The following is a 27,739-nucleotide window of genomic DNA, read 5'->3' as shown; positions in this document are numbered from 1 at the left end:
AAAATCAGCAAAGAAGTTAATCAATACTATAAACCAAATAGAGCTAGTAGATATCTACAGAACCTTTCAACCCACAGTTGCAGAATACAGATTCTTCTCACCAGTGCATGGAACTTTTTCTAGGACAGATCATATGTGAGGCCACAAAGCAAGTTTAAAAAAAAATCAAAGTCACTCCACGCACCTTCTCTGACCATAATGATATAAAGCTAGAAGTCAACAACTCAAAAATCTCTAGCACATATGTAAAAATATGGAGACTGAACAATATGCTCCTGAATGAACAATGGGTCATGAATGAAATCAAAGGAGAAATAAAAAAATTTCTGGAAACAAATGAAAAGGACAACACATCATACCAAAACCTATGGATACAGCAAAAGCAGTGTTAAGACAGAAGTTCATAGCAATCAATGCCTACATGAAGAAACTGGAAAGATACCAAATAAATGAACTATCAACACATTTCAAGGACCTAGAATATCAACAACAAACCAAACCCAAAACTATTAGGAGGAAAGAAATAATTAAAATTAGAGAAGAAATAAACAAAATTGAAACCAAAAAATAATGCAAAAAATGAGTGAAATAAAAAGCTGGTTTTTTAAAAAAAAATAAACAAAATAAATATACCATTCAACAAACCAAAAGAGAGAGAGAGAGACCCAAATCAATAAAATCAGAGATGAAAAAGGAAATGTAACAACAGACACCACAGAAATCAAAAGAATCATCAGAAATTACTACAAAGAGCTGTTGCCTAACAAACCTGGAGAGCTTGAAGTCCTGGACTCATACAACCTACCTAATTTAAACCATGAACACAGAAAACCTTAACAAACCCATAACCAAGACAGAAACTGAATCACTAACAAAGACCCTCCCAACAAAGAAAAGCCCAGGACCAGATGGTTTCACTGCTGAATTCCACCAGACATTTAAAGAACTAATTCCAATTGTTCTCAAGCTATTCACAATTGAAAGAGAGGGAATCCTCCTAAATGCTTTCTATGAAGCCAGCATCACCTTAATTCTTAAACCTGAAAGAGATGCAACAGAGAAAGAAAACTACAGGCCAACCTCCCTGATGAAAATAGGCGCAAAAATCCTCAAGAAAATAAAAGCCAATTGTTTTGTTTTGTTTTTTTTTTTTTTTTTTTTTTTTTTTTTTTTTTTTTTTGACAGGCAGAGTGGATAGTGAGAGAGAGAGACAGAGAGAAAGGTCTTCCTTTTTGCCGCTGGTTCACCCTCCAATGGCCGCTGCGGCCGCCGCATCTCGCCGATCCGAAGCCAGGAGCCAGGTGCTTCTCCTGGTCTCCCATGTGGGTGCAGGGCCCAAGCATTTGGGCCATCCTCCACTGCCTTCCCGGGCCATAGCAGAGAGCTGGCCTGGAAGAGGGGCAACCGGGATAGAATCCGGCACCCCGACCGGGACTAGAACCCCGGTGTGCCGGCGCCGCAAGGTGGAGGATTAGCCTGTTGAGCCACAGCACCGGCCAATAAAAGCCAATTGAATCCAACAACACATCAAAAAGCTCATTCACCTGGACCAAGTGGGATTTATCCCTGGTATGCAGGGATGGTTCAACATTCACAAATCAATCAATGTGAAAAACAACATCAACAAACTGCAGAACAAAATCCATATGATTATCTCAATAGATGCAGAGAAAGCACTTGACAAAATACAACACCCTTTCATGATGAAAACTCTAAGCAAATTGGGTACACAGTCAATGCAACTTATTATTATTATTATTATTATTTACAGGCAGAGTGGACAGTGAGAGAGAGACAGAGAGAAAGGTCTTCCTTTTGCCATTGGTTCACCCTCCAATGGCCGCCACGGCTGGCGTGCTGCGGCCGGCGCACCGCACTGATCCGATGGCAGGAGCCAGGGGCTTATCCTGGTCTCCCATGCCGGTGCAGGACCCAAGTACTTGGGCCATCCTCCACTGCACTCCCTGGCCACAGCAGAGAGCTGGCCTGGAAGAGGGGCAACCGGGACAGAATCCGGTGCCCCGACCGGGACTACAACCCGGTGTGCTGGCGCCGCTAGGTGGAGGATTAGCCTATTGATCCGCGGCGCCGGCCCAATGCAACTTATGACAAGCCCACGACCAGCATCCTACTGAATGGGGAAAAGTTGAAAACATTCCCACTGAAATTCAGAACCAGACAAGGATGCCTACTCTTGCCACTGCTATCCAATATAATCCTAGAAGCTTTAGCAAGAGCCATTAGGCAAGAAAAAGAAATCAGAGGGATATAAATTGGTAAGGAGGAAGTCAAACTATCCCTATTTGCAGATGGCATGATCCTATATATATATAGGGGATGCAAAAGATTCTACTAAGAGACTATTGGAACTCACAGAAGAGTTTGGTAAAGTAGCAGGATATAAAATCAACACAAAAAAATCAACAGCCTATGTATACACAGACAATGCCACAGCTGAGAAAGACAGATGGACAAACCAATGGAACAGAATAGAAAAACCAGAAATCAAACCAAGCATCTACAACCAACTAATCTTTGACAAAGGAGCTAAAATCAATCCCTGGAGCAAGGACAGTCTCTTCAATAAATGGTGCTGGGGAAACTGGATCCCTACATGCAGAAGTATGAAGCAAGACCCCTACCTTATACCTTACACACCTTACACAAAAATCCACTCAAAATGCACTGAAGACCTAAATCTATGGCCTGATACCATCAAATTATTAGCGAACATTGGGGAAACCCTGCAAGACACTGGCACAGGCAAAGAGTTCTTGGACAAAAACCCAGAGACACAGGCAATAAAAGCCAAAGTTGAAAAATAGGATTACATCAAATTGAGAATTTTCTTTACCACAAAAGACACACTAAGCAAGGTGAAGAGGCAACTGACAGAATGGGAGAAATTATTTGCAAACTATATAACTGATAAAGTATTAATAACCTCAATAAAGAGATTAAGAAACTAAACAACAAAACAAACAACCCAGTTGAGAAATAGGCAAAGGACTTACACAGACATTTTTCAAAAGAGGAAATCCAAATGGCCAACATACACATGAAAAAATGCACAGGGTCACTAGCTGTCAGGGAAATGCAAATCAAAACCCCAATGAGGTTTTGCCTCACCTCAGTTAGAATGGTTTTCATACAGAAATCAACAAACAACAAATGCTGGTGAGGATGTGGGGGAAAAAGGTATCCTAATCCACTACTGGTGGGAATGTAAACTGGTAAAGCCACTACGGAAGACAGTATAGATATTCCTCAGAAATCTGAATATAGACCTGCCATATGACCCAGCCATCCCAAGGGAAATGAAATCAGCATATGAAAGAGATGTATGTACCCCCATATTTACTGCTACTCAATTCACAGTAGCTAAGAGATGGAATCATTCCAAATGCCTATCAACTGAAGACTGGATATGGAAATTATGGGATACGTACACCATGGAATACTACATAGCAATAATAATTTTAAAAACCCCAAGTTTGGTCATTTACAACAAAATGGATGAAACTGGAAAACATATTTAGTGAAATAAGCCAGTCTCAAAGGGACAAATAACATTTGTCCTCCTGGACCTGTAATAACTAATAGAGCACCTAAAACAGCAATCTGTAGAAGTAAAATTGACACTTGAGAAGCAATGACTTTGAAAGCCCTTGTCTTGATTGTGAGGAACAGTTATTTTCTCATACTATTTGTTGTTTTCTTTTTAACAGGCAGAGTTAGACAGTGAGAGAGAGAGAAACAGAGAGAAAAGTCTTCCTTTTCTGTTGGTTCACCCCACAATGGCCGCTGCAGCCGGCGCGCTGTGCTGATGCAAAGCCAGGAGCCAGGTACTTCCTCCTGGTCTCCCATGCAGGTGCAGGGCCCAAGCACTTGGGCCATCCTCCACTGCCTTCCCAGGCCACAGCAGAGAGCTGGACTGGAAGAGGAGCAACCGGGACAGAATCTGGCGCCCAGACCAGGACTAGAACCTGGTGTGCCGGTGCCGCAGGCAGAGGATTAGCCAAGTCAGCCGCGGCTCCAGCCCATACTATCTGTTGAACTCTACTTTATGAACATAGAGTTAATGATATGTGCATAAAGTTAACTGAAAATAGATCTTAGTAAAAAGTAAAGAGTGGGAATGAAGGGGAGGAGGAAAGGGTTGGGAGTGTGGGAAGAATCACCATGTTCCTAAAGTTGTAATTATGAAATGTATGAAGATTGTAACTGTAAAGCTGTATAGTTCTGCACACATTCCTACAGACTTACTTCTAAGGGTACAATTTAGAAAGTTGCCATTGGATGCCAAACTCCCATAAGCAGGGTAGTTAAAAAAAAAAAGCATCTTAAGTGTTAAAGCAATCATACAAATAGGATTAAGTATTTGGTGATAATAATAGATAGAATTAAACAGGGACAAACACTCCAACATGGGAAACTGACTGCACAACAGACTCATTGAAAGACAATATCTTAAAGCAGCACTAAGTGCCCAACTCCATTGCTTGCTTCCTTAGGTGTTTATTCAATTAATGATAAAACTTGTTCTCAAAGAAAAAAAAGTATATTATAACAAAAATGTAAAGAAAAATAAGAAAGGAAGTAGGGAAAAAAGTGGGAGGAAGGGAGAGAGGGAGGATGGAGTGAGAAATGTCATTATGTTCTTAAAATTGTATGATAATGAAATGTTTCATTTATATAAATTAAACTTAAAAAAAAAAAAAAACAAAGACAAACTGTTTCTATCAAAAGTCACCATTAGAGGCCGGCGCCATGACTCAATAGGCTAATCCTCCACCTGCAGCGCCAGCACCCCAGGTTCTAGTCCCGGTTGGGGCACCGAATTCTGTCCCAGTTGCTCCTCTTCCAGTCCAGCTCTCTGCTGTGGCCTGGGAGTGCAGTGGAGGATGGCCCAAGTGCTTGGGCCCTGCACCCCATGGGAGACCAGCAGAAGCACCTGGCTCCTGGCTTCGGATCAGCGCAGCACACCAGCCACAGCGGCCATTGGGGGGTGAACCAACGGAAAAGGAAGACTTTTCTCTCTGTTTCTCTCTCTCTCACTGTCCACTCTGTCAAAAAAATAAATAAAAAATAAAAATAAAAATTCACCACTAGAATGTAAAGAGGCAAGCCACAAAATGTCCTGCTTGTTATTTTCAGGTAACATAACCAGCATTCAGTGTTCATAAGCCCACTAGCAACAAATTCCTTGCTTTTGTCTAAAAACAGCTTCTGGGGCCAGTACTATGGTATAGCTGGTTAAGCCTCTGCCTGCAGTGCCAGAATCCCATGTGGATGCTGGTTTTCATCCTGGCTGCTCCTCTTCCAATTCAGCCATCTGCTATGGCCTGGAAAAGCAGAAGATGATGGCCCAAGTGCCTGGGCCCCTGCACCTGTGTAATAGACCTGGAAAAAACTCCTAGCTCCTGGCTTCAGATGGGCTCAACTTCAGCCATTGTGGCCATTTGGGGAGAGAGTGAACATAGGGAAGACCTTTCTCTCTCTCTCCCCATCTGTCTGTAATTCTACCTCTCAAATAAATAGAAAAAAATTTTAAAAAACAAACAAAAAACAGCTTTCACCCTCACTTTTGAACAATGTTATTTGCTGCATATTAACTTCTAGCTTGGCAGTTATTTTCTGTAAGCACTTTAAAGGTATTATTCTATTTTGGCTTCCATTGCTCCTGTGGGAGACATCAGCTGTTAGTTCTATGATTACTTCTTTGAAATGTGTCTTTTTCCCTCATCCCTGGGTATCCTTAGGATGTTCTCTTTTGTTTTCAGGTCGTGTCACTGTGATGTATCTAAGTGTGATTCTAGTTTTCTTTGCCCTGCGTTACTTTTCTGTCTCATTCCGTCTCTCCATGACTTCAGCTACTTATTTTTAAAGCCATTTCATTTTCTGAACATGCCTGCAAAACATCTGTTCCATTATTTTATTTTCATTCTCCAGTATGTTTTTTTCTGTTGACCTCTCTCGCAGTTCACTAATCTTTTGCTGTGCAAATTCACCATTCAAATTATCCAGCTAATGTGTTTTCAATGCCATATACTGTGTTCAGTTCTAAAATGTCCATTTGACTTTTGTGTTATCTCTCTGATTGAAATCCTTGCCTGTTTTATCCATAATTACCTCAAACATACAATTCAGCTTATTACTTCTGGGGATACAAGATATGATGGTTGTCTTAAGAGAAAGTACTTGCTGGCTGCAGAGACTCACAATAATCCAGAATGGCTACTCTGATCTTTGTTGATAAGGAAAATGGAGAACCTGGCTCCTAAGGATGGAACCTGGCTCACCCTTGTGGCTCCTAAGGATGGTCTAAAGCTGGGGTCCGGGCCTTCGAAAGCCTTAGAGGGGAGAGCGCAGGTTTCAGCGTCCCTTGTTGGCAAAAGGTTTGATGGTCCACCAACCTTACCTAAAGCTGCCAGAAAGGCTTTGGGAACTGTCAACAGAGCTACAGAAAAGTCCGTGAAGACGAATGGACCCCTCAAACAAAAACAGTCCAGCGCTGCCAAAAAGATAACCGAGAAGAACGCTAAAGCAAAAAACTCTGTTCCTGCCTCAGATGACACCTACCCAGAAATAGAAAAATTTTTTCCCTTCAATCCTCTGGATTTGGAGAGTTTTGACCTGCCTGAAGAGCACCGGATCGCACACCCCCATTGAACAGAGTGCCTCTCATGATCCTCGATGAAGAAAGAGAGCTGTTACAGCTGGGCCCCCACGCCTGGGAAGACGGCTTCTGCACCCTGGGAGTCTGCTCTGTTGCCATCTCCTTCTAGCATCCTGTCGGCCCTGGATGTCGACCTGCCACCTGTGTGGTATGATATGGATATTTAAAATCTCTTAGTGCTTGGTAGTTCGCGTTTGTGTTAATAAAGCATTTCTTTCATGGAAGTTAAAAAAAAAAGTACTTGCTGAGATTGTTTTGAGTTATGAGATAAACTTGGTATTTGACATTTTGTCACATATGAACAAAGTGAACTGTCACTTCAAGGAAAATGAACAGCATGTGTTGTCAATGATAAAGTGTAAGCTTTCAAGTCACAATTTTGAAAAATATGTTTCTGCCATCTGCACTTGATGCCTTCTCAACATTTAAATGGCTATTTTTATGTGGTGTTGGTCATGTTAAACATGGTGTAAAATTTTTTTATGATTAAGTGTATTAACATTTGGAAGACCTGCTTAAGTGAATTAGTAGTTTCAGTGAATTAGTAGTTTCCAAATGCCAAATGCATGACAGTATAAAAGCATGCATGGGAAATAGTCTCAACAAGCAACAGAAACCAAGATTCTAATGTAACTCAATGCAAAATGCCATTTTTAAGAATTCACATTCTACATTGCTAATAACCTTTCAGAAACTACCTCTCCTGTTTAGTTTTGGCACAGTATCCAACAATAAATACACAGTCATATGAAAAGGCTATTAAAGTGTTCCCCTACTTTACAACTACACCTGTGTGGGGCTGAATTTACTTCAAACAAAACAACACTCAAACATTAAATTTGGAAACATGAGAATCCAGCTTTCTTCATTTAAGCCAGATATTAAAGAGACCTTCAAAAATATAAATTAATGGTACTATTCTAAGATTTTATTAAAAAATAATTCTCATACAATATGTACTATTTATGTTTACATAAAATTTGTTTATTGTCAGGGCTGGCATTGCGGCATAATGGATAAAGCCACTGCCTGCAATGCTGGCATGCCATATGGGCGCCAGTTTGAGTTCCAGCTGTTCCACTTCCAGTCAAGGTCCCTGCTCATGCACCTGGGAAAGCAGTGGAGGATGACCCAAGTCCTTGAGTCCCTGCACCTACATGAGAGACCCAGATGAAGCTCCTGGCTTCTGGCTTCAGCTTGGCCCATGACCGGCAGTTGTGGCCATTTGGGGAGTGAAACAGCAGATGGAAGACCTCTCTAGCTCTCTCTCCCTCCCTCCCTCTCTCTGAAACTCTGCCCTTCAAATAAATAAAATGTTTTTCTAATTTTTTGTTATTTTAAAACAAATTAGTAAATAAATATTTTTAATTTGTCAATCTCCAATTCTAAAACAGTAATTATTTATATAATCCTCATATGTAACAGCTCTTTGGAGGCCTCAACATCAAAAGTTTAAGAATCTTTGGCTTATGGTATTAAAATAATCAGAGATACAATCACAAAGCTGTTCTCTAAGCAATCATGAATGGAACAATAAAAGTACCAACAAACACAGAGCAGGGTAAATAATGTCATGGTAAGAAAAGAGAAAGGGGGCAGACCGATTTACAATTTTAAGTCAAAATACTTAGTTTTAATCTGCAAGGGAAAGTTAGAACAGATTTAACTGATAGTAAAGTAGTAACCATTAAGCCGCAACCCAAGTTCTCTAAGAATAAATCAAATAAATCATATCACATGAAGACAGATTTGTTTCCTTGATAATCAGAACAGGGTATGTGAGTATGTATTTACTATCAAGAATGTAATTATCTGTTAAAATCAATGGCCTACAGAATTGCTAATAGATTCAGCAATCTGCCGGAGGAAAAATGAGATAAAGTTCAGAAGAGATACAGTGTGACACAGGAAGTGATTCAGGTTTTGTATTGATACAGAATAGCCTGGGAGTCAAGCCACATATTCAAGTACCTAGCAAGGGTAGGGAATATCTGGCCCACGTGCCAGGTAAGACCCACAAAAAACATCAGGTCTGGCCCTGACAAGGCAACCACAGGTGGGCCTCACTTCAATAAACATAGCAAGCTAATGTTTAAGTTGATAATTTTGTATGACCTTTGAATAATGATATAAATATCAAATGCTCCTTGGCAGAAGAAAGGTTTTCCACCCGAGAGAAAATCCTGGTGAAGTCAGTAGTAGTGATCACTCATCAAATAACCACTGACCATGTACCATGTGCCAGGTACTACACAGAGCATTAAGGGTAGAGAAGGAAGCAGCAAGAGAGGTGAGATCTTATCTTTTATGGAACTGACACATAGCCCACAGTCAAATCTTTTCCCCCTGATGAAGAGTGGGCTTTTCACCTGAGAGGGTATGGAGGTATAGATGAAAGATTAGAGGTGTTAACAATAATAGAATGAATTAAATTTAGATTTGCTCTCCTCCCCAATGGAGGTGGGAAAGAAAAAATGATATACACGCTTTTAAAATAACAGCATGGGTCATAACATTCTAAAAACATTTTTCAGGCGAGGTTGAGGTTGAGATAAAGAAGAAAAATAAGAAAGTCACACAAAGGGGCAAGAGACAGAAGAATCAACAGATAGCAGAGGAAGAAAGGGGGAAGGGGAGGGGGTATTGGCGGGCAAGAAGAAAAAACTTTGAAGTATGTTAGTTTTCTTTGACTTAATTACCTTTTTTTTTAAATTTTTTTTTTTTTTTTGACAGGCAGAGTGGACAGTGAGAGAGAGACAGAGAGAAAGGTCTTCCTTTTGCTGTTGGTTCACCCTCCAATGGCCGCCGCGCTAGCGCGCTGCGGCCGGCGCACCGCGCTGATCCAATGGCAGGAGCCAGGTGCTTCTCCTGGTCTCCCATGGGGTGCAGGGCCCAAGGACTTGGGCTACCCTCCACTGCACTCCCTGGCCACAGCAGAGAGCTGGCCTGGAAGAGGGGCAACCGGGACAGGATCGGTGCCCCGACCGGGACTAGAACCCGGTGTGCCGGCACCGCGAGGCGGAGGATTAGCCTAGTGAGTCGCAGCGCCGGCCTTTAATTACCTCTTTTAAAACCCATTTATGTCTACCTCTTCTGGTAAAGTATAATACAAACGTATCAATTTCCTTATTAGCAAACACCATATTTTCTAAATTTCACAATTCTTACAGAAAATTGCTTTATCCTACAGTTTTTGAAGATTCCCCAGCTTGCCCCAAAAGTACTTCTGTTAACTCTTCAATCATCATTCCCACATTTCATTCATTTAAACAAAAAGTTTGACTTGGAGCTGTGGAGAAAAAATACCATCTCTCAATACTTACCCTAGCTTTTTAATCTTTATGCCAATAAAAAAATTTGTTCAATTTCATTCATGTCATTCACATTAGATATAAAATGCCATATGAACACCAATACAAAATACCATGTTTCATGGTTGCCAGTATCAATAGACCCCAAATGTCCGAAAACTTCAAACCTATTTATTACCCCAATTCTAAAAGTTGGACAAAGAAAACACTAATTTCAGTGTTCACTACAACTTACTGTTTTGGTAAAAAACGAGTGATCTGTTAGTAATATTTCATTACTAGTATACAGAAAACCCTAAATTATTTGCTGATGGATTTTCCACAGCTTTTTTGAGATCCTGGATTGCTTCCTCATGTTTCTGGGCCATTTCCTTCTATTGCTATTAGTAAATGTACAAGAGTACATGTTGATCAACATTTAAGTATTAACTTTTAGGTTTAATCCTGACATTAGCAATACAAAACAAACAAGAAAATGTTTTATAATTCATTTCAAAGTGAAATACATATCATGTCTGAGATGTCCTTAACATCAATTTTCTATAACTTAGCACACCTTCTCTTCACAGGAATCTATATTGTTAATGCTCACCTCTTTTCAGGTCTTCTCTGACCACTCCACTTACTACCACTAGTACTTTCTATGCCCTTTACCTTGTTCCATTTACTTCAATAGAACATGTCACAATCAGTCATAAAAAATAATTCAATGCCATTTTCTTTTTCTGTGTTCTCTTCTCTCACTGACACTCCCTAATGGCCCCCCAACACCCCCCGCCACAGCATGTGCTTCATGAGGGTGGGGGTATTAGTTCCTAGCACGCAATATGCAATCAAAAACACTGAGCTTGGGGTTGGTGGTGTGGTGCAGAGGGTTAAGCCACGGCCTGCGAGGCCAGCATCCCGTATCAGAATGCCAGTTTGAGTCTCAGTTGCTCTACTTATGATTCAGTGCATTACTAATGCACATGGGAAAGCCATGGAAGATGGCCCAAGTAGCTGGGTCCCACCCTGCCAATCATGTGCAAGACCAAGATGGAGTTCCAAGCTCCTGGCTTTGGCTTGGAACTCCATCTAGCCATCTGGGGGAGTGAACCAGTGGATGGAAGATCTCTGTTTCTTCCTCTCTCTTCACCACTCTGCCTTTCAAATAAGTAGCATAATCTACAACACACACACACACACAAACTTGTTACATGGATCTTGAATTACAAGAACAATTTCCTTAGGTTAGAGATGAGAAAATTACTCTACAAATGTGGAGGTAAAAGGGAACCTAAACAGAGAAAAAAGTGACAAAGTCCATATAACTGGTGTCCCTACTACATGATTTAAGAACACAGTCTTTACACAGACATGCCAGAGCCAGTCCACTTGGTAGTGACATTGTGGGCAAACTCACCTCTCCATGCCTCAATTTACCTGGTACAAAACAGGGATAACACCACCAACTTACTGCTGCTATTAAGGTGATTATATGTGATAATGTGTGTAAAATACTACAGTATATAGCATTAAGTAAGTATTTAATAAAAGGGAGCTCATGCTAATATTACTATTCTTACTCTCATCATGACCATCATCATCTCACTCAGCCTCAATAGCCTGTTTTCTAATAGCTACATAAAAATTTATGGTAAGACAAGCTATCTAGTTCTTAAGTCAATATAACTGAGAAATAATCATATTAAAGAGATAAAACAGTTACCAGAGTGAGAACAGCAAAAAAGGGGAGGAAAATAAAAAACTGTAAAAACTAGATTCTCAAGGTACTGTGTACAGCACAATAATAAAGTCCACAAAAAGATACTTAGCCACTAAGAAAAAAGTTATACTGCATTTAATATACTATGGTGGTAAGAAAATATATAATTCTAAAAGTAGGAAGATTTACTTTATGCAGACTTTTGGTATAAAAGATAAACTTCCATTACCTTCCAAATTTACCTTCTATAGAAAAAAAAAGTAAATGAGGCATTATTATATAAATAGCTTGGATATCTCTGCTGTAAGCACCATTAGTGATTTATGCCTATCTCTTTATGTGAGATCTTTGTGTAGGAACATTCTTCTTAAACACTCTGTCATGTTCTGTATCATGTGTGGATTTCAGAGAGAGAGCAGCGTTCCATTTACACTCTCAGTGACGTTGCTACTACCTTGTAACAAATCTGCAATTATCAATCCTATTTCCTTTAGTAAGAGTAATCAAAGGTCCTCCGTAAGAAAATAAAATGTCAAAGTCAAAACCACATTTCAAACTTCTTAAAAGATTTCTTTTTGTTCAATTCCTTTGTAAAAACATTGGTCACCATTTAACATACAGTGGCAACAAAATGCACTCAATTCACATGCATCAAGAAGTCAATAAATCATAATACACAGAACACAAATTTCAAACAAACAGCACTAAAGTAGCTCATGGTGCATTTCACATTTCTAGTGCTCCTAAAAGAGAAATTAATATGAGAAACAGATTCCAGTTTCAACCTCAAATAAGGTTCTGTGTGGCAAATAACATGAAACAATGATCATATGAAATCATTATCTGAAAGGGAGTCTTTTTTTTTTTTTTTTTCAGAAATCACTTTGTGCAAAGCACCATACCAGAACAAATAATTTTTTTGGAAAAAAAAATGTATACAAAGAACAGAAAGGTTCCATTTTTTTTGAAAATTTATTACCTGACTGATTCAAACTTTTATTATACCTATAAATTATCTTCCAATGTAAAGGTTATATATTCATGTTTTGACAACTTAAATAATTCTGTCGATGGTCACCTAAACTGATAGATTCTGTTAATAATAATTCTGCTAATAATAGGACTAGATTACTTTCAGGAGCAAAAAAAATTATCATTAATCAAAAGTCCTTTCTAAGCTTTACAAGCAAAGTGCCTGGAATATGAGATTTAATTAAAAAGAAGAAAAGCACCATAATAAAATACTTCTAAAAAAAAAAACCAGAAAGGATTGCCAATCAATATATAAATTAGGAACAGAAGCATTTATATATTTACCAAAAAAAATTTGAAATAAGCACTCTATTCCTATTAATCTGAAACTTAAAAAAATTCTTTTTGGTATCTGTATATGATACAATGTGGAAGAAACAAACTACTATACTGTTTAACATCTCAAGTTTTACAATTTTGATTTAATCTGATGAGAAATGTCATACTATCTGTGCATAAGAATGTTATATATTTATTTATACACTATATGATGTATTTTCTAACCAAATAGTAAATATTAATCTCAATTTCTCTCCTCCATGATGTGTCTAATTATTCTGTTACAAGAGTAATTTTTAGCATATTAAATAGACCACATAATAAAAAATCATAAAGGTTCAGAAAATTAGAATTTATAATTCTACATGGTTATACTTAAGTCAGATATACAAGACTAGAAATAAGGAGCTTTAACCAAGACTATGCTTTAAACACCACCCAAAAAAAAAAAAAAAAAAAAAGAAAACAACTGAAGGAAAGGATTTCTCCTAATATAACTTTGACTAGACTATATTGCAAAAACAAAGAATACAAAATATTTAGTTTTCACTTCAAAAGAAATTATCCAGAAAAACGTACACTGAACAAAATACAAGATTAGGATTATGAACATGAAGTGTTTGGGCTCATTCCATTCAGATGAGAAGATAACATATTGTGAGGGAAAAAAATCCTTCTCAAACAATGATTTATATCTCATTCGTCTTTCAAACATCACTTCAACTTCACCACTTAGACCATAAACCTTCTTGACAGCTTCCATTTTATACCCCTCTAAAAATAAATACCTTAGCTTCCTAATTTCCAAGCATCATGTCAAATTCCTTAGTTCACCCTAATTCCATAATCTCCATTTAAAAGACTATAAAATAGTCATTGTCTTCCCTTCAGGAAATCAGAACCCACCATGAAATTACTCAAAACTGGGAGATTAAAGTAAGACAATCAACCCAAAAATAAGTATCCTTGTTAAAACATATGGTTTCATGTAGTACAGAGACCACACATATTTGTTCTTTCTGATTAACCTCGGGCCCTTCAGACAGTACAGTCAGAAAACTAAAATGAGTTATACATACATAAAATCTGCATCCATTTTGAAAAGATGTGAGAGTTAAGAAAATGACTGAAATTTTATGATTGCAAATGTTTACTGTGAAACAGTACAAAATTGATGGTGCCAAAAAGAGAGTAAAAAAATCTTTAACTGATATTAAACATCTCAAGTAATCTGGAAAAATCCTAAATTTGAATTGTAACTATTAGGGAACAACATCAACAAAAGCTTCCATGCAAGTACGTATGTTAAGTAACAGATAGGCAAACCCCAAGTCAATATAGTACATCAATGACCAATACTTAAATAATATTGTGATAGATAAAGCAAGAAGGAAAAGATAAGATGTTGACTGCTGCTGATGAAAAGGCATTTCAACAATTTACACAAATGATACTAAATAGTTTTTTTAAAAAAGATGTCCTAAGAAGACCAAGCCACAATAAGTTAGTGTTCCATAACACATGCTGAATTATTTGATCCCGTATCTATACACTGTTACTGTCTGAACTCCTAAATGTTGTGACAGTATATTTAATAACTGAGGTACATTAGTTAACATCTTTCTATAGGTATTCTAAGAGGATTCATTTTTCTTTTCCAGTTTTTCATCTTCTTCACCTCCTCCAAAGAAAATCAAAGGAAACATTCCTAGAATGCAGCCAATAGTCACCCCAACAGCTTTGCCCTAAGGAAACAAAAGAGAACATTTTCAAAAAGTTACTATATCCCTGAAAGAGGTATCCTTGCCTAAGTATAATAATAGGCAATGGTTATAACAGTCAACTGCAACTTCATTTCTTTTCACTACAGTAACAAATATAAAAATACTATAAAAATATCTTAGAATATTTAAAATTCAAAGCAACCAGGACAATTTTTAATTGTCAAAAAAGAATCAAAGAAACTTTCAGACAGAAAAACACTTTTCTTCTTAAATTTTTATTTATTTGAGAGACAGAAAGCTCCTATGCACTAGCTTACCCCTAAAAGCCCAACTCAGCCTGGGTTGGGTGAGGCCACCCCAAACCAGGAGTCAGAAATTCAGTCCATGTCTTTCAAGTGGGCGACAGGGGTCCTTTCACTTGAGCCATCAACTGCTGCCTCCCAGGGTCTGCATTAGCCAGCAGCTAGAATTGGGAGTGCAGGTGGGAATAAAACCTAGACACTCTGATATGAGATGTAGGTAATCCCAACCCAGTGTCTTAACCACTATGGCAAATGCCTACCCTAGGAAAACATTAAAAAAAAAAAAAAAACTGTATATTTTTAATGTCAGAAGGAAGGAAGACAGGGGAACAAAAATCTCAGTATCTGTTCTCAATATATTTAGGTTAGCTAGCCCTTGAATGTATTACTTATCAATATTTATTTCTGGGTTATCTATATGTAGATATAAACATTATGTAAACATAATTTTTTCTGCCTCACTCCACCCCCTATAGTCACACGTTCTAATAAACTTCCAAACTGTTGCATAAACTTAATCTGACTTCTATATTCTACTTAATTTATAGGTCCATATTCTACTTAATGTTCTCCTTATCATAAAAAAGCACTGCTACTTTTCTAGCATTTTAAGTAAATAACAATAAACATTTCTGTGTGCAGCTCTTCACCAATGATTTTAAAAAATCAAGTAATATTAGTATTTTTGCACCTTTCTAAGACAGTCCATGATGTCCACATTGACAAAACTACACATATATACAAACCAATTTCAACTTATGTATATTTATATTTATACACTACATTTTCTGAAACCTCACTTAACATTATGAAAATGTTTATTTTATTTTTGTAAACAATTTTTAAAATTTGTATTACCTCGATGACTATCACGTTTAGACAGTTTTCAATTAAGTTTTGTGTTATCATATACACATTTATTGAATATCTACTATGTGCTGAGCTCTGTGCTGGGTATACTAGGCAGATAGGAACTAATCAGATGCTATCTGTTTCTCTTCACTAAGACCTTCCAGTTAGGTAAACAAAGACAAAATTAATTATATTACATATTACAGATCAGGAATAAAATATCTTCTCCTATATACTGCCCACCTAGCTATCAGGTCCTATAGTTTTTTTCCAGTAAATTTCAATATTAGACATTAATATTTTGGAAATAATTAAAAAAAATTTAACTGTTATTCTGGGGAGTTTATGTCGCCAATACTGGTGTTTATAGTAGTATGCCCATGCTTTAATTTAATAGCGAAATCTGTCATTTTCATTACAAGAAAATTTTTAAAGCATCACTCCTCCAGAATTATAACTAGCAGACATTTTCTTCATTCTAGATGTTGGTAGAGTTAATCCTAGATTTTGATTTTGACCTCAATATTTGTATTCATTGATCCATTCCTATAAAGCCTATATTGATATTGCGTTTTAGACTTCTAACTTCCCCACATACACGAAATGACCATTGCTAATAGGTTTCACTTCACTTCCCATCCATTCTATGAAAATGCAGGTTACCATTATCCATAGCAACCAAGACAGTCCTCCCCCTCACTGATAAAATTAATTCAAGGAGATAAAAGATCAGTAGGGCAGGGAGGGAGGAAAGAAATGATATCCTTTTCATTCTCCCTGATCTAGGACCTGAGATTATTTTTTCCATTGTTAAAAAAAAAAGTTACTTATATATTATTATTAGGTCTTATGATATTCTTGGTCTTACATTGGGGCAAATCTGAGAATTTGAGTCCATTTATAATATCATCCAATAAGAAAATATTTTCCAGATTTCAAATAACCAAATTGCTAATGAGGTTTTTAAAATACAACTTATGCCCATTAGAACCTGAATATGCATTTGTATATATTCTGAGTAAATTTCAGAGTTGGTTTATGTCAGGAATAGACAGCTGATCACAACTTTAAAAGCCTCAGTTTGAATGTAATTAAAACACTATGTCGTTCATAGTAAAAGATTTGATCTGAACCTAAAACAGGGAGTCACTGCTTTCCTTTCCTGCAGGGGGCTTCCTCAAAGAACACAAACACACATACACTACAAATACTAGTGGAGTAACTGAGATGTTTTCGCCATACAAGAAGGGAAATGAGCCTATTATTAATATATAAAGAAAATAAAATTACCAATTCTATAAGAAGAGACCCAAGGAAAATAAACTCTCTTGAACCCAATTTCAACACTAAAATTTTCAGCCAAACTGCTAGAATGTTAGAATATCCTTATTCACCAATGACTCTGAGTGACATCTGCTACCTGGTCTCACTTGAATTGCACAATAGGGACACATAAAATAAAAGGAAGGGCCCAAAAGAATAGTCTATTTCTTATTTATTTATTTGAGAGGGAGGGAGGCAGGCAGGCAGAGAGAGAGTGAATGAGAGAAAGAGTGAGAGAAATGCCTGTCTCCATCTGCTGGTTTACTCCACGAATGCCCATAATGTCTGGGTCAAAGCCAAAGCCAGGAGCTAGGAGTACAATCCAGTTCTCCCTTGCTGACGGCAGGAACCCGATCACTTGAACCATCACCACTGCCTCTCAGAGTCTGCATTGGTGGGAAACTGGAGTCAGGAACTGGTGTTGGGAATCAAACCCAGGTACTCCAAAATCAGATGCAAGTGTCTTAAACCACAAGCCTCAATGCCCATTTCTAACATTTTATTTTCTTAAAAGCCTTTTACACTTTGTAAAGTAAAAACTGTAAGCAAACAGGCCCTCATTTTGCTTCTATACACTCCTACATTTCAATTGAAAACTAAATATTTCCCAGTTCAGTAGTGATCCTTCTAACACTCATATTTTAAAGGATAATTACTGTGAATTAAAGATATGAAAAAGTAATAATCCAAATGTTCTCCTTTAATAAAAATAAACATTAACAGTTACCACTAGCAACCCAAAAGCAACAAAAGAAACTCAGAACTGAAAAATAATGCCTAAAATAATGAACTTTAATAATGTTTACTATGAATGATTAAAACAAAATATAAAGTATTACAGTATGAAGTCCAAAATGTTCTATTTAGGAATACCTGTTCTTTATTTAAATGTTGCATTAGACATTTAAAGTAATGAATGATAATTTAATTCTATCTATGAATATCATATAGTTTATATGTTAATATTTTTCACATATAAATTCTTACTCCCAATAAACAAATTAGCTTTAATATCTGTAGTATACAACAAATCCAATTTAACTTAAATATATTAATTTTATATTTTCCATTTCTTCTTTACCTCCCATTGATCCACTGCCTTTGTTTTTCCGTATCCCATCAGACCAAAGAAACTGCTCAGAAATTATCACCATTGAGCAAATACAATCACTGCTTCTTATCTACAAGAGACTGCTTCCAGAACCCATGCTCAGACACCCTCAGACACCAAAATGTGAAGATATTAAAATCTCTTCTGCAAAATATTGTAGCATGTACATATAACCAGCACACATCCTCTTGTTCATTTTAATAATCCCTAGCTAACTTATTTTTTTAAATATCTATTTCATTTATTTTGAAAGTCAGAGTTACAGAGAGAGAGGTAGAGACAGAAAGAATCTTTCATTTCATCCACAGATGGTCTTAACAGTGAGTGCTGGGATAGGCAGAAGCCAGGAGCTTCAGAGTCCTCCATGTGGGCAGCAGGGAATCAAACACTTGGGCCATCCTCCACTGCTTTACCAGGCCATTAGCAGAGAGCTGGATCGGAAGTAGAACAGCCAGGATACAAACCAGTGCCCATATGGGATGCTGGCATTGCAGGCGATGGCATTACCGGCATTACCTGCTATATCACAAAGCCAGTTCCTCTAGCTAACTTTTTCTTTTTTTTTTTTTTTTTGTGGACAGGCAGAGTGGACAGTGAGAGAGAGAGAGAGAGAGAGAGAGAGACAGAGAGAAAGGTCTTCCTTTGCTGGTGGTTCACTCCCCAATGGCCGCTGCAGCCAGCGCACTGCGCTGATCTGAAGCCAGGAGCCAGGTGCTTCTCCTGGTCTCCCATGCGGGTGCAGGGCCCAAGGACTTGGGCCATCCTCCACTGCACTCCCAGGCCACAGCAGAGAGCTGGCCTGGAAGAGGAGCAACCGGGACAGAATCTGGTGCCCCGACCAGGACTAGAACCCAGGGTGCCAGCGCCATAGGCAGAGGATTAGCCTATTGAGCACCAGCCCTCTAGCTAACTTATAATACAAAATAATGCAAATGCTATGTAAATAGTTGTTATACTGTGTTGTTTAGGGAATGAGGACATGGGGGAAAAATTTTATATCTGTCAGTACAGATGCAATTATTTTAAAAATATTAGCAATCCACAGTTGCTGTAATCCATGAATAGAGAGAAATGATTGTAGATACCAATTTTAAAAAAACAAAAACAAAAACAAATCTTTTCATTATGTTCTTAGAACTGTATCTACAGGGGCTGGCACTGTAGCCTAAAGGTAAAGCTACCACCTGCAGTGCTGGCATCCCATATGGGCGCTGGTTTGTATCCTGGCTACTCCACTTTCTGATCCAGCTCTCTGCTACGGCCTGGGAAAGCAGTGGAAGATGGCCCAAGTGCTTGGGCCCCTGCACCCGCATGGGAGACCCGGAAGAAGCTCCTGGCTCCTGGCTTTGGATCAGCTCAGCTCCAGCCATTGTGGCCAATTGAGGAGTAATCCAGGGGATGGAAGACCTCTCTCTCTGTCTCTCTCTGCCTCACCTTCTTTCTGTGTGTAACTGTGACTTTCAAATAAATAAATAAATCTTCAAAAAAAAAAGAATTGTATCTACAAATCACATTGAATCTCTTAAAAACTGATTAACAGTTAAAATTTAAAAACTGGAAAAAAAAAAAAACTTCTCAGACACCGGACTTGATTTCTTTATGGGAAGAGAAAATGATTAGCACTCACTGCCCCTTAAAACTTTCCTTGCAGGTTTCCAGAAGACCATGAACTCAGTTTTTCTCTAGAGTTCTATTATTCTGTACATTTCTCTAGCACATAACAAATACTGCTTAATATTAGTTGAATTATACATATTAACTTGAGTATTTAAAAGACAAGTATACCTACAAAAATACTTAACAAAAAATAAGCAATCAATAAATACAATAGCTTTTCTGAAACTGCTAAGACCAAGACAATTGTTGTTAAAACTCCACTCAAGGAGCTGGCGTTGTAGCACACTTAATTAAGCCATAGCCTGTGACGCTGGCATCCCATGAACACCCAACTGTTCAAGACCCAGCTGATCCACTTTTGATCCAGCTCCCTGCTAATGTGCCTGAAAAAGCAGATCGTCCAAGTGCTTGGGCCCCTGCCACCTACGTAGAAGACCACAGGGTGGTTTTTCTTTTTTTTTCTCTCTCTCTTCTGTAACTCTTTCAAATAAATTATCTTTCAAAACAAATCCACTAAAATCAAATTTCATCTCAAATTCTCAAAGGTCTTACTACACAGTATCTTGCTCTGAGTAACCAAAGTTATCATCATAAACCATAGAAGTTACTTACCAAATGTGTACTAACACGTGTTTGCCACATGTCAACTTGCTTTGGTGTGAGATCAGGAATTGACAGGCCTAACCTAGAAGCCAAAGCTTCAACATAGCCTGCAAGTCTTTAAAAAAAAAAAAGAGAGAGAGAGAACAGAACACAGATGAAAAAGAAATGTGCAAATGTTAGTAAAAAAACAGGTAGTAAAAAAACAATTACCACAAAAACAAAAGTGATACTTTTACATCTGTGCTTCGTCCTCTACAAGTGGTATAAACATTTTTATAACTGTTTTGTTGTGCATAAAATATCCAGTTTAAAAGTACTTTCATATTAATATATTTAATATACACAGAAATTGACATAGACAATTATTCTCTATCATTACTTTAAAGTATCAACAAGGTATATGAAATTTTTTCATAAATAATTATGACTACCACACTTATTCCAAATTCAAAGCAAAGCACTCTAGCATATGATATAAATTAGTAACAGTTCTTTGAAAGCAGAGGTTTTCAAAATTCATCTGCCTATTCTACTAAGAAACAGTCTCGAATTTTCACGGCAATCTTAAGGACTTCATCAATGCTAAGCTGCTATCACCTATTGGATACATTCTCACTCTATGAGCTATAAGGTAGAAAAACATTTACCAGTTAAACTATTTATATCAATCATAAGACAGATATGTCAGATATCAAAATTTTTTAAATATCATCTAAGAATCCACAAAATATGTTATTTGTTATTGAAAGACAACCAAAAGAGATTTTTTTTAAAAGGGCAGGGAGAAATAGTTCTTATCAATATCAAGACACCCAAGAAAATCTTCATCTCTAAAAAAGACTTTCATAAATGTAATGTGTGTGAGCAAAGTGACATTTTTGAGATTCGATTACTGTTTATAGACCTTCTCTAATCTCTTCACAGGCAGTGGTTTTTCTACGTATTATTTGTTGAATACTTTCTTTAGTGGAGGGTTAAGCATGTGATTATAAAGTAAATTGAAAGTGTGTCATTGTAAAAATTAAAAGAAAATAAGAAAGGAAGGAGAAAGTAGGGTGGGGATGAGGGAGGGAGGCAGGGAGGGTTGGGTGGAAAGTATCATCATGACCTTAAAACTGTTTATATTAAATATATGAAATTCAATCCCCTTATAATTTTTATAAATAAGCAATAAAACAATGTGAACTAATGCTATAACTAGTACTCATACAGTACTTTACACTTTGTGTTTCTGTGTGGGTGCAAACTGTTGTAATCTTTACTTAATAAATAAGTAATCTTAATATATATACTTAATCTTTACTTAATATATATATAAAATCTTTACTTTATATAATATAATCTTACTTAATACTTATTAAGTAAATATATTAGTAATAAATATATTATTTACTTAATATATACTAAGATATTATATATTAAGTAAATGTGTTATTTACTTAATAAATCTTTACTTAATATATATATGTTGCAATCTTTACTTAAAAAAAAAGAAATCTTTACTTAATATATAAATTGATCTTCTGTATATAAAGATAATTGAAAATGAATCTTGATGTGAATGAAATGGGAGAGGGAGTGGGAAATGGGAGGGTTGCGGGTGGGAGGGAAGTTATGGTAGCGGGGGAAGCCACTGTAATCCAAAAGCTGTACTTTGGAAATTTATATTTATTAAGTAAAAGTTAAAAAAAATAATAAAAATTAAAAACAAATGTCTTTAAAATCTACTGGATCACTTGGTTATGTTAAATGTAACAAAAAGGTATACACTAGCTATAATATTATCACTATTAACCTTAAAGTTGGAAACTGGGAAATGGAATATTTAAGAGTTTATATCAAGATAGTTAATTCACAAATAGCAGAATACAAAATTGCTGCCATGGCCCTACAGCTATGATACTTTATTTTTAACAGAAGCTTTTGCTCCAAGCACTAGTACAGAAGTGTCTTATAAAGGGTTATATTACTTATAAATCTGGATCCCTGCCACCCACATGGGAGACTTAGATTGAGTTTCCAGCTCTTGGCTTAAGCCTGGCCCAGTTCCAGCCATTGTAGGCATTTGGGGACTTAATCGGTGGATAGGAGCTCTGTCTCTGTCCCTCTGTGTCTCTCTCTCTTCTGCCTCTCAAACTTAAAAAAAAAAAAAAAAAAAAAGGAAAAATAAGCATCTCAAGCATCTCTTTTTTTTCTTTTTTTCTTTTTTTTATAGAAAACTGTTACTTAATAAACATAAATTTCGAAAGTATAGCTTTTGGATTATAGTGGTTCTTCCCCCCATAACCACCCTCCCACTCACAAACCATCCCATCACCTACTACCTCTCCCATCCCATTCTTCATTAAGATTCATTAAGATTCATTTTTAATCAACTCTATACTAAGTAAAGATTTCAACAGTTTGCACCTACACAGACATACAAAGTATAAAGTACTGTTTGAAGACTAATTTTACTGTTAATTCTCATAGTACAACACATTAAGGACAGAGATCCTACATGGGGAGCAAGTGCACAGTGACTCCTGTTGTTGATTTAACAATTGACACTCTTATTTATGACATCAGTAATCACCCGAGGCTCTTGTCATGAGCTGCCAAGGCTATGGAAGCCTCTTGAGTTCACAAACTCCGACCTTATTTAGACAAGGCCATAATCAAAGTGGAAGTTCTCTCCTCCCTTCAGAGAAAGGTACCTCCTTCTTTGATGACCCCTTCTTTCCACCAGGACCTCACTTACAAAAATCTTTCATTTAGGTCATTTTTTGCCACAGTGTCTTGGCTTCCCATGCCTGAAATACTCTCATGGGCTTTTTAGCTGGACCCGAATGCCTTAAGGGCTGATTCTGAGGCCAGAGTAGCATCTCTTTTTTTATACTTCTCAAAGGAAAATAGAGAAAATAAAGTAATACAAGATATAAATGCACAAATTAAAAAATGAATGGACCTACCCGAGTCCAGCTAAATCTGACACAAGATTTCCCAAAGCAGCAGCTAAAATTTAAAAACAGAAAAGTAGATTATTGCACAGAAGTCAGAAAAATCATTTTCAATACACCACTATGTAATCCATAGAGCAGCAGTCTGGAAGAATCACCACATTTCTCAAACTGCAACAACATCCAAAGTAACTCACTGGATGGTTCTCAAACTCAAGATTTCAAAATAGAAAACAATTCTACAATTATGAAATTGTAATGTTCTGCTTCCATTAGGTAATACGTTTTTCTATTATAGCAGCCAGTTTTTATTTAAGTTTCAATATGAAAACACGTGTTTCAATACGAAGAAAGTATCTTCTAGTTGTATCATCATATATTTGTTTAGGGGAATTTGGCTATTTGAAATTAAACCATAAAGCCATACATATAGCACTGAAATTCAACAAAGTCAAGAAGACAAACTTCCTTCATTAACTCATTGACCACAGGCTTTCTGCACAGTAAACACAATTATTTCCAAATTTCACCATCATGAAAAATAAAGTACCAATTAAGGGTGAGAAGGAGATAGCTTTTCAATCTTGTATTTTGTTCTTTGATTTTTCCATCCAATTGAAAAATAAATTATTTAATGGAGACAAAGGGTAAAAAAGATTTGGGGATAACACTGAATTATCAGAAAAATTTGCTTTAAAAGTCAATATACCATTGTAGGGCCAGCACTGTACCATGGCTGGTAAAGCCACCACCTGCAGTGCCAGCATCCCATAAGGGTGCTGGTTCAAGTTCCAGCTGCTCCAATTCTTATCCAGCTCCCTGGAAAAAGCAGTGGAAGATAGCCCAAGCACATGGGCCCCTGCACCACGTGGGAGACCTGGAAGAAGCTCTGGCTCCTGGCTTCGGATCAGCTCAGTTCTGGCCATTGAAGCCATTTAGGGAGTGAACCAGTGGATGGGTGACCTTTCTCTTTGTCTTTCCCTCTCACTGCCTGTAACTCTACTTCTCAAATAAATAAACAAAATCTTAAAAAAAAAAAAAAAAAAGAAAGTGAACCAGAGGATGGAAGATAACTTTCTCTCTGTGTAACTCTGCCTTTCAAAAATAAAATAAAATATTTTTTAAAAAGTGAATATACCACAATTTTGTCACCCATTAGCTAATATAAAGTATCTAAACATTTTTAAGTACTACATAAACAAAACTAAGAATCAGAAGGCTAGGATTAAAGAAATAAGCTTATAAACATCCCAATGAGTAAATTCAGTCAAATAAACTGTCCATTTCTAAACCTACCTACTGAAATGTCTTCTAAACACGAGGACAAGAGAGTAACATTTACTATTATTAAATACCTGCCATAGTTGAAATTCCCAAAATAATTCCAATAGACAACTCGATATGAGTTCCCTGCAAAATGAGAAAATTAATTGTAAAATTTAAAGCTAGAGTGACTAAAAAAGAATAGAGAAGCATTAACAAAACGATGAAATATATTTAAGTTGACATGTTAGTATAGCAAAATTATATAAATAAAATGTGCAGAAATATAGTTATATAATGTAGTAATTCACATGTCAGTTATGTACATTCATACAGAATTAACATCAATAACCTTTCATTCATTAAAATCATGCCTCTATAAAAATAAAAATAGCAACACATATAGAAATATAATTCATCAATAAAAATCTAGAATGGGTCCTAATATCTAATCCTTCAACTTCATTTCTTAAGATTGCCTTAGCTATTATTGACCATTTCCATTTTCTTATGATTTTTAAAAATCATTATTTATTTTTCATTACTTTTTAAAATTTATTTGAAAGAGAAAGAGAGAGAGAGGGACGGAGAGAGAGACAGAACTCAAATCTGCAAGATCACTTCCCAAATGCCTGTAATAGCCAAGGCTGGGCCAGCCTAAGCCAGGAGCCAAGGAACTCAAACAAAATATCCCACATAGGTGGCAGGGACCCGATCACTTCAGACATCTCCTGCTGTCTCCCAGGATGTACATTAGCAGGAAGCTAGAACTGGGAGTGGAGGAGAGACTCAACCCAGACCCTCCAAGGTGGGTCGCGTTGTCACAACCAGCAGCTTAACTGCTAGGTCATACTAGTAGTTTTTGAGTGAACAATTTTTAAAAATTCTTTGAACAAATTTTAATATCTACATGCTGTAAATTACTTTTTCTCATTCTTATTTAAAAACTAAGCTATGGCCATTGTCGTATATGTGACTTCCAAAATATCAAAAAGAAATCTTCCATCTCTCATATGTATTTTCTGCACAATCAGCAATCCTGTTATTATTCCTTTTCTTTAGCAGTCTTTTACACAATAGTAGCTATAGTACAGTTATGCTACAAATAATAACTTCAGCATTATTACACTACAAATAATACTATAGTCAGGTAGCTTTTTAAAATTAGAATCAGTGAAGCTGATAACAAACTCTACCTCAAAAGTTTCTAGCTATAAATTACTTCGATGTTCTCAAGTGAGCTGAAATAAAAACCCTACCTGAGAAATCCTAAATTGGTATCTAAAAATAAATAATTGATACCCTTTTTTCTTCCCAGGATATTGGCAATAGATCTTTGATCCATGTAATGATAATACCCGAAGAGAATGACTTCCACATAAAATATACTAAAACTACAAGAGTACTTCAAAAAGTTCCTAGAAAATTTAATTGAAAGATAAGTTTATTTGACACAAAAAAATTTTGAAATCCATGCAATTTACTAGGCTAATCCTCCGCCTGCGGCACCGGCACTCCGGGTTCTAGTCCCGTTGGGGTGCCGGTTCTGTCCCAGTTGCCCCTCTTCCAGTCCAGCTCTCTGCTGTGGCCCTGGAGTACAGTGGAAGATGGGCCAAGTGCTTGGGCCCTGCACCCGCACGGGAGACCAGGAGGAAGCACCTGGATCCTGGCATTGGATCGCGCCTGGCTGTAGCAGCCATTTGGGGAGTGAACCAATGGAAGGAAGACCTTTCTCTCTGTCTCTCTCTCTCACTGTCTAACACTGCCTGTCCAAAAAATAAATAAAAAAGGAGCAATTTTTTCTTAATAGACATTTTCCATGAACTTTCTGAAGACTCCTTACGTATACTGAAAGTTGGTAGCTGCCTTCTTAAATGGACTATGATCATCCCATTTTACTTGGACAAAATAACATAGGAGACAGGCATTTGCAGTTTTAGAAGACTTGTATTTTAATCACAGATCTGAGTTTAGAATATGGGTCCAATATTGGTATTCATTAACAAAATATATGTAATCATAAGAAAAGTAAACCAGCCAACCTTGAAATGAAGCAACCCTTTTATGGAGCACTCTTACATTAAAGTGACCACAACAAGGAGGAACTTTTAAAAATACCACAATGGAACAAAGTCAGACAGAGGATATGTTCTCAATGTCCTGAATTGAAACTTAAAGACACTTTCGAGCTAAATGGCTAGACTGTGTATGAAGATACCCTTTTAAAACAAGAGAAAATTCTATGAGAAACTAATCAAATAACCTATTCATGTGATGACAACCAATGATACAAAGAACATCAGGAAATTTTATACTTTTCTTTCATAAAAATGTTTAAACTAGAATAGGATACTATAAACTCTAAATGCTTTATCTAAATGCTTTATTAAAAGTCATAATGATTAGAAAGAATTTGGGAGGATTCCCTCTTTTTCGATTGTTCTGAATAGTTTGAGAATTGGAGTTAGTTCTTCTCTAAATGTCAGGTAGAACTCAACAGTGAATCCATCTGGTCCTGGGCTTTTCTTTGTTGAGAGGGCCTTTATTACTGTTTCAATTTCTGTCTCAGTTATGGGTCTGTTTAGGTTTTCTATGTCTTCCTGGCTCAATTTAGGTAGGTTGTATGTGTCCAAGAATCCGTCCATTTCTGATAGATTTCCCTGTTTGCTGGCATACAAGTCCTTGTAGTAATTTCTGATGATTCTTTTTATTTCCGTGGTGTCTGTTGTTACGTTTCCATTGTCATCTCTGATTTTATTGATTTGGGTCTTTTCTTTTTTTAGTTAGTTGGGCCAATGGGGTGTCAATTTTGTTTATTTTTTCAAAAAATCAGCTCCAGTATTTTTACACTTTGTGTTTCTGTGTGGGTGCAAACTGATGAAATCTTTACTAATTATATACAGAATCGATTATATACAGAATCGATCTTCTGTATATAAAGATAATTGGAAATGAAAAAAAAAAAACCTGGTGTTAAATTGGAAATGGCATAGAAAATT

The 27,739-nt window shown here is 36.8% G+C and overlaps 1 protein-coding gene and 1 pseudogene across 3 annotated transcripts in view; one reads left to right on the top strand and one right to left on the bottom strand.

The window, feature by feature from the left end:
* TMEM65 (transmembrane protein 65) overlaps positions 1–27,739 on the bottom strand; it is a 139,103-nt gene that overhangs the window by 61,989 nt on the left and 49,375 nt on the right. For 2 of the 3 annotated variants that reach the window (XM_062188018.1, XM_062188019.1), the window contains 4 exons: positions 24,833–24,887; positions 23,490–23,532; positions 20,548–20,653; positions 14,027–14,751 (listed from right to left, as the gene is read on the bottom strand). In XM_062188018.1, the coding sequence (XP_062044002.1) occupies positions 14,641–14,751; positions 20,548–20,653; positions 23,490–23,532; positions 24,833–24,887 (315 nt within the window). In that variant the 3' untranslated portion in view covers positions 14,027–14,640. Of the gene's footprint in view, positions 1–14,026; positions 14,752–20,547; positions 20,654–23,489; positions 23,533–24,832; positions 24,888–27,739 lie in introns of those variants that run through there. The other variant, XM_062188017.1, reaches the window with a different exon arrangement.
* LOC133758280 (securin-like) lies at positions 6,234–6,846 on the top strand (annotated as a pseudogene).

Source organism: Lepus europaeus, chromosome 4 (genome assembly GCF_033115175.1).
Source record: "Lepus europaeus isolate LE1 chromosome 4, mLepTim1.pri, whole genome shotgun sequence".
NCBI lineage: Eukaryota > Metazoa > Chordata > Mammalia > Lagomorpha > Leporidae > Lepus > Lepus europaeus.
This window is presented reverse-complemented; position numbering and strand designations above follow the sequence as displayed.